General features: G+C 39.2%; 1 protein-coding gene across 2 annotated transcripts in view; it reads left to right on the plus strand.

Moving 5' to 3' along the window:
* Positions 1-2,592: 2,592 nt before the first annotated feature.
* Positions 2,593-7,452, plus strand: part of LOC108431158 (zinc finger protein 569-like) — a 47,611-nt gene continuing 42,751 nt past the window's right edge. For both annotated transcript variants that reach the window (XM_037546355.1, XM_037546356.1), the window contains exon 1: positions 2,593-2,946. In XM_037546355.1, the coding sequence (XP_037402252.1) occupies positions 2,653-2,946 (294 nt within the window). In that variant the 5' untranslated portion in view covers positions 2,593-2,652. The remainder of the gene's footprint in view (positions 2,947-7,452) is intronic.

The following is a 7,452-nucleotide window of genomic DNA, read 5'->3' on the forward strand; positions in this document are numbered from 1 at the left end:
AGGATGCAGCGTCCATGACTTCCTAAAAGAATTTGTCGGACCACAGGACACTTTTCCACTTCCACCTCAGTGCATTTTAAATGAGCTCTGGCCCAGAGAAGGTGGCAGCATATCTGGATCCTGTTCATACACAGTTTCTTCTTTGCATTTCAGAGTTTTAGAGATATTTTGTACTGTAGATGATGAAAAGCTAAAGTTCTTTGCTATTTTATGTTGAGAAATGTTTTTTTCTTGTATTGTTGCACTATTTGATGCAGTCTTTCACAGAGTGGTGAGCCCCTACTCTTCTTTACTTCTGAAAGACTCCGCCTCTCTGAGATGCTCTCTTTATACCCAATCATGTTACTGACCTGTTGCCAATTAACTACCAGGTGCTTTTTTAGCATTACACAACTTTACCAGCCTTTTGTTGCCAAGTCCCAACTTTTTTGGAACGTATTGTTGGCATCAAATTTAAAATGTTTCTTCAAAAACTTTTCTCAAACATTTCTCAGTTTCAACATTTGATATGCTGTCTTTTGTAAATATATTGTATTTTCAATAAAATATAAGGTTTAAATGATTTGCACATCATTGCATTTACTTTTGCACAACGTGCCAACTTTTGGAAATGGGGTTGTACATTTGTATGTTAGATTTCTTTATTAAAAATAAAAGAAGTAACATTACTGAGGTGGTACAGAAAAAAAATATGCTAAAATGCTGGGAGTCAAAAAAATTTCATCAGAAGTCAGAGCTGCTGGGTCTTGACGTCACAATCTCAGGCTCAGTGCTGCTTTAACCGGCCCTCGCTAACTCAGAAGTTCCAGCAACCATGTTACACAACTGACCATTCTTAGGATAACAGGAAGAGGAGACAACAATCAGCAACTTTTCAATAGACATAGTCATGGTCTAGGTGGCGTCATGCCCAAATAAGGAACTCCAGGTCTAGACTGCGATGATAACTGATATGTTTTGTTCTGTGAACATTTGTCCCCCCAAATATCACTGGGTCCTCTGTATTATGAGGTTGTTTAGTAATCCAAATATGAATGACACGGCATGACAGTAAGTCTACTATTCAATTTCAACACTGTATATGGATGATTCTACTGAACTGGTTCAGAGTTGGAAAGACATGTTTTTCTACCTTAAATATGTTTATTTTCTTAAAACAAATGATTAAAACATTCCATTTTGTTTCGATAGTGACAGTTTTAACTCATTTTGAGCAAAACTCAAAAACACGTCCAGTACATGACCAACAAACACAGCTTTGAACAGCTGTTCACACAGAAAATCACAAAAAAGTCACTTAACTGCAGAAAATATACTGCATATACAAATATAACTGCATTAGGTACTGATAATTCTTAATGTTCTCTATTGATTTTTTAGACTTTGGGACACATTTACCTCAAAACAATGGGATCTAACTGTTCACCGTGTGGCCATGAGGGACAGGGATGCAGTCTCACTTCCTGCTCTAAAATGCAGGGGTGTGGCTAAAACCAGGCACCGCCCACACAGCAAAATTTGTGTTTCAGTAGTGACATGAATTTGTGTCAGCAAATTTTTTGAATGTTGAAAGTTTTTTTTCCCACTTAAAAAAAAATTAACCCATGATACATCTAAATCTCATGACTTCAAAAGAAACAACAAAGTAAAAATGTAATAAATAAATAAACAAATAAAAAGGAAGTTTTATTTGCACAAGTGTAAATTTAGGGGTTTGAGTTTGGGGCAGACACCTCCTTATAGCAAGTACCTTATAAATGTTATAAATGATTATTTTCTTATCCTAAAACTGTCAAAGTAACTTAACTAAGGATGTGAATTTTGGCAAATTATTTTGACTGATCGACTGTTATTAGTTAGTGGTTAATCCGATAACCTGATCATGTGGTTTCAGCATAAATGGAGACTCTTTCCTGCTTATGCAGACAAAAGAGACCTCTGTACGAAAAAGAAAAATATAAGTCAAGTTCAATATGTGTAATATATTTCCACAGATATCTGGCATAGATGTAATTATTACAAATAGATACTATTACACATATTTCAGTATACTGACCATATATCCATGCATGGCAGAGTTAAATATATTTACTATATACACTGTAGCCTCAGTACATTAACTTGTGGTCTCCATACACAAATCTCTGGCCTTAATTGTGTCCTCAATGCATTAATTTGTGCCCATAATATTGACTGTGACCTGAATATATTAACTTGTAGCCTCAACATATTCATTTGTGGCTTCAATATAGTAATTCACTGCCTTAATATATTTACTTGAGGCCTCAATATTCTAATATTTGGTCTTAATATCATTTTGTGGCCTCAGTATCTTAACTTGTGGCTTCAATATATTAACAATTGGCCTCAAAATATTAATACGTGGCCATGCCTTATTAAAAAATGACCATGTCACCTTAGGGGCTCCGTATGAAATCAAATGAAATAATGAAATAAGCCAGAAAAAAACGGAGCTGTTAAAAAAGAGCCACAGAAAAATAAACGTTATAAAAGACGACACCCTGAAAATGAACGGGAGTGAACGAGGAGCGTCTCGGCAGCTCCACTTCCGGTAGCACGGCTGTTGGGGTCTTCTCGAAAAACAGGAGATTCGCTCACAGTAAGTTAGAAATAAACGACAAGCCGCCGAAAATGAGGTGCTGCGTTCCGTTCTGCACGAACAGGACGAGGAAATCGACCGGCAGCCCGGTGCCGTACCACCGGTTCCCTGCCAGCGCGGACTCGTGCAGACTGTGGCTTCTGGTGATGAACCACAAACTGGCGGCAGCGGAGCCGTTCAGCAGAGCGACCGTCAGGAATCTCCGCGTGTGCGGGGATCATTTCTCGCCTGACGACTACAGGGAGGGTCTCCAGCGGGACATCCTCAAACCCACAGCCGTCCCGAGCCGCCGTTTGCCGATGACCGCTATAAAACGTGACCCCGAGGTGAGCGCTGTTTACTTTCCCTCCCTCTTTGTTGTTGTCGTGCTCGCTCGCTCACTCTCCCGCCAGCGCTGGGAGTCGATACCCGAAAAGAATCGACTCCTCGTGAGCCGAGAGGCGACTCGGTTCCACACAGAGTTAGTGGACACTACAGACTTAAAAAGATGGTTCTTCAAGGGTTCTTTAGTAAAGAAAATGGCTCTGTATAAAACCATTAACCCTTTGCATGATTAAATGTTTCTTTGCGTCGTGAAAGGGTTCTTTATAGCACCAAAAAGGGTTCTTCTACTGCTACACATTTAAAAATGATGGTTCTTTAAGGGCTCGTTAGTAAAAAGAGTGGTTCTAGATAGGACCATGAATACTCAAAGAACCCTTCGCATGATTAAATGGATCTCTGTATAGTGAGAGCATTCTTTACATTGATGGATGTAGATGGTTGTGTGTATATATAGCCTTTCTGAAAAGGGTTCTATATAGCACCAAAGAAAGTTCTGCTATTGTGACAAGCTTGACATTGCAACAATAAAGGAACCCTTTTTAGTGCTATATAGAACTATTTTCAAAAAGGTTCAGCATAAAACACCCTCTCCATCAACCTGAAGAACATTTTAACAATGCAAAGAAACGTTTATTCACTCAGAGTTCTTTGAGTGTTCGTGGCTCTATAAAGAACCATGTTCTTTACTAAAGAACCCTTAAAAAAAGTGAGAAAATATATCCAATTGCAGTTTTCTGACTAATATTGTGACTGTGATTTTAATCTTTCAGCTATTTTCTATGAACAGAGGTTTAAGCCTTTTTTGAGCCAAGAAGATATCCACCTTTTCTAGCTTGAGGCCTGACTGCTGCATATAGTGTGCCAGACTAACAGCAAGTCGTGGTTGTGATGTCACAACACACAGAGGTGTGGTTGGATCTGATTGGTCTAATTCATCCATGTTAAAATGGTTCTGCTGTTGTTACAAGCTTGACGTCTGGTTCCATGAACTTTTATTGTAAAGTTACCATTTTGGAGATACAAGGTTTTGATCCGACATCAGCGATATGCTCAACAGGCTTGTGTTTGGTCTGATGCCTTTTCTCTGAGGCCGTTTGGTCTGATGTTCAGTTTCAGACTTGTTTTTCTTTAGACAGGAACGATATGCTGACTTCGGAGTTGAGAACAGCATCCTCATTCAATAATTCCCTGTCATTGGGAGCATTTCCTTCAGTTTTTCGAGTTGATGATGGGAAAAGTTTAGTCTCAAAACACATGGAGTAATGGAGCAGCTGTTAAGATGGGGAAATAGTGAGGTGAAGTGGATAAGAGTTAGTAAATCCATTCAAAACGGGCTGTTAATCCAAAAAGTCGACCGTGTGGATGCATCTGAATTTTGAGTGGAATATGATGATATCGCTGGAATGTAAACCGTAAACCATTCAGTAGCATAACAGCCACACATGGCCTGTCTGTGTGGTGATCCTCTGACTTTGCTTTCATTGCTGTGCCCCTCACTGAGACCCCCCCTCACTGGTCATGTTAATTAGCGTGAAAGCAGTGAGGACCCCATCTCCCATCATGTGACCGTCTCCATGGTTTCAGGCCTTGTCAGGCACTCTCATCAACCTGGTCTCCCCGCTGCTGAGTGCAGGTTATGTAAGACACTCCAGCGCAGACCCTGGCGCTGTGTGTGCAGGGCAGATCTGTTACGCACTTTTGTTGGATCGTTCTGTTTTTTTTTTTTTTTTATTATATTACAAATGACATGTTTAGTTGATTTTTAGTGCATAAAGAAGTTACACATCCTCTACAGAGACACACTCTACCACACATTTGAATGCGTAATTACTGTTTATTTACTAAATTTAACATATTGGGAAAAATGTAAAAAATGTAAAATGTGGCCTGTGGAAAAGTTCACATGTATTTGGGTGCATTTTTAAAATCAGTGTCAGTGATCAAAAAAAAAAACAGGAAATTGTGCAGACAAATAAATATTCCTTGACCTAATAATAACTAGGGATGTACAACAGGTGCCCGATTCTGACAGCAGCAAGATGTGTGTGTGTGTGTGTGTGTGTGTGTGTGTGTGTGTGTGTGTGGCCCTTGTCTGATTTTTATGTTAAGCAGTCATAAGTTTAAGCACTCCTGCTCAAATGACATGTTATTGTAAAATTATTGTAAAAAACTTAAATGTGGCGTTTTTCTGCAAATGTAGACAAAACCGTAAACATTTCTATTTATTTGATGTGTTTAACATATTGGGAGAAAAACACAACCTAAAACATAAAGAGGGCCATAACTTTTGCACAGGTCACTTTTCACCCCCCCCCCTCCCCCTCCTCCGCGCCCAATATATTTAACTCAGCAAATAAACATTAATTGTGCACGAAAATGTGTTGAAGTTTGAAGTGTAGAGGATGTGTTAGCTTAGTGTTTTGACCAAATGTGTCCAAGGTTTTGCACATGACTGCGCACACATTCATTCATTCATTCATTCATTCATTATTAGTAGGTAGATAGATAGATGGGAAGGTAGTGATACTGCAGTCAACTGCATTTGCTTATAATAATTTAATAAAGCATGTGCTCTATATTCTGCTGTATATACAGGATATTCTTCCATTAACATTTTCACATTCGGTATATTTCTGAAAATAATTCTGCTAAAATAAATCAAATTGAACTGAACTATGGTTGTTTTACACATATTGTAGTAATAATAACATGTATTGGGTTTGAGGATGTGAGGCAGGTGTGTTTTTGTGTGTTGATGTACTGTCCTTACTGTGTTCTGCTGACCATCCGGTCAGAATAACTCCTCTACAGGCGCTCAAATCTCGATGTTTCTCAGAGTCTAGTGCTATTTGACCTGCAGTACTGACCTCCACGTGACGGCTTCCCGATATTAGCTGTCACTGCCAGCAGATTCATTGTTGTCCTTCAGGGCTCTGCTGTTACAGAGGGCCTCTGCTGTACAAAGCCAGCGATCAGACTGGGCAGAACTGACCAGCTTTACTGAGTCAACAACCTGCCAATATACAGACACAAAGCATTATTATATAATATACTGTAAATGAGCTCTCGTAATAGCCTCAGACGCTCCCGCCTTTCCCACCGCAGCGTGTTGTCTCTGGGTTTTAGCAGCTCCAGGAGTCGTGTTTACATTTCAAAGACCTACTAAACATACAGAGAATGGACATTTGAACTGTCTGGTGAAGGTCATGTCTCTCTATCAGGGCTATCGCTATTGATTGTGCTGGTAATTAATAATTAATCTACTCATTATTTTGACAGTTAATTGAGGAGCTGTTGTTTTTAAAACTGGGAAACAATAATAATGGCCTTTAAGGGGAACTCCACCAATGTTTCTAAAATTTCACATAATTCAGAGTGGTTTGGTGTTAAATTGTTGATTGTACAGACTATGTCTTTACGGTGGTAGTGATAGAAACTAGGGGTCACCATGACTACAGCACAGATATAGACATTTTATTTACCGTCCAAAGCCACTAGTTAACCTACATGTGTCTGCTGAGCTTTATATGGAATGAAATGGTGATAAATCTGGAAAATATTTTGCCTTCCAACACCCTGCATGTACCTCTTCACACTGAATGGAGTTTAAAATGTTTTAGACCCAAAACATTTATCAAAACTATAATAAAATGATGTCTCAGATATCAAGCAATGCATTTATAACCATTTCATATAACTGCTTTCTGTGAGGGAGCTTTCAGAGGCATTGAACTCTTCAGATGTCTGGTGACTGTCACCACCACTGTGAACAATTCTAACGGGGCATTTCACATCAAACCTTAACCTTCTAATTATGCAGAGATTTTTCCCCTTCAGTCTCATAAATCTGTAACAAACCATGCAAAGTCTTTCAAGGTCTGCGTCTAACATTTGTGGTTTTATGTACCAAAAGCATCATCAATTTATACACGAGAATTTTCAGCCTCTCTTTATTTCTTAGAATTAAACAGGCTGATAAAATCAAATTTTTTGTAACACTTTTTACAACTGATGTTGTCACAAAGCAGCTTCACAGAATTCCAGAAAAGACAAAGTTTTAACAAGAATGTAAAAACCCCCAGGTGAGCAAGCCAGGGGCGACAGTGGCAAGGAGAACCTCCCTCAGAGCTGAGGAAGAAACCTTGCGAGGAACCAAGACTCACTAGGGGGGACCTATCCTCCCCTGGTCAGACTACCTACAAATTATTGCCAAAAAAAGGACCCTATACATCAAACAGGTCTGCTGTTATGCTCATGTGTACTGATATAGTCACTGTTACTGTGCCTTTAAGACTGATATATGTAAATGAGCTCTTTTCTGATTGGTTGTCCTGTACTATTCCTCATTCAAACAGCAGTCCAGGCTGAAACACTCCTTATTGCAGGGCTAACATGCTGAATAGGTGGATGTATGTAAATGTAAACAAAAACAGTGGGAATAAAATTGAAAAATGTAGGGTATGGGCCCTTTAATGTTTCCCTTCAGTGCAGAAGGCTGTTTGCTCTCA

This window comes from Pygocentrus nattereri, chromosome 17 (genome assembly GCF_015220715.1).
Source record: "Pygocentrus nattereri isolate fPygNat1 chromosome 17, fPygNat1.pri, whole genome shotgun sequence".
NCBI classification, from domain to species: domain Eukaryota; kingdom Metazoa; phylum Chordata; class Actinopteri; order Characiformes; family Serrasalmidae; genus Pygocentrus; species Pygocentrus nattereri.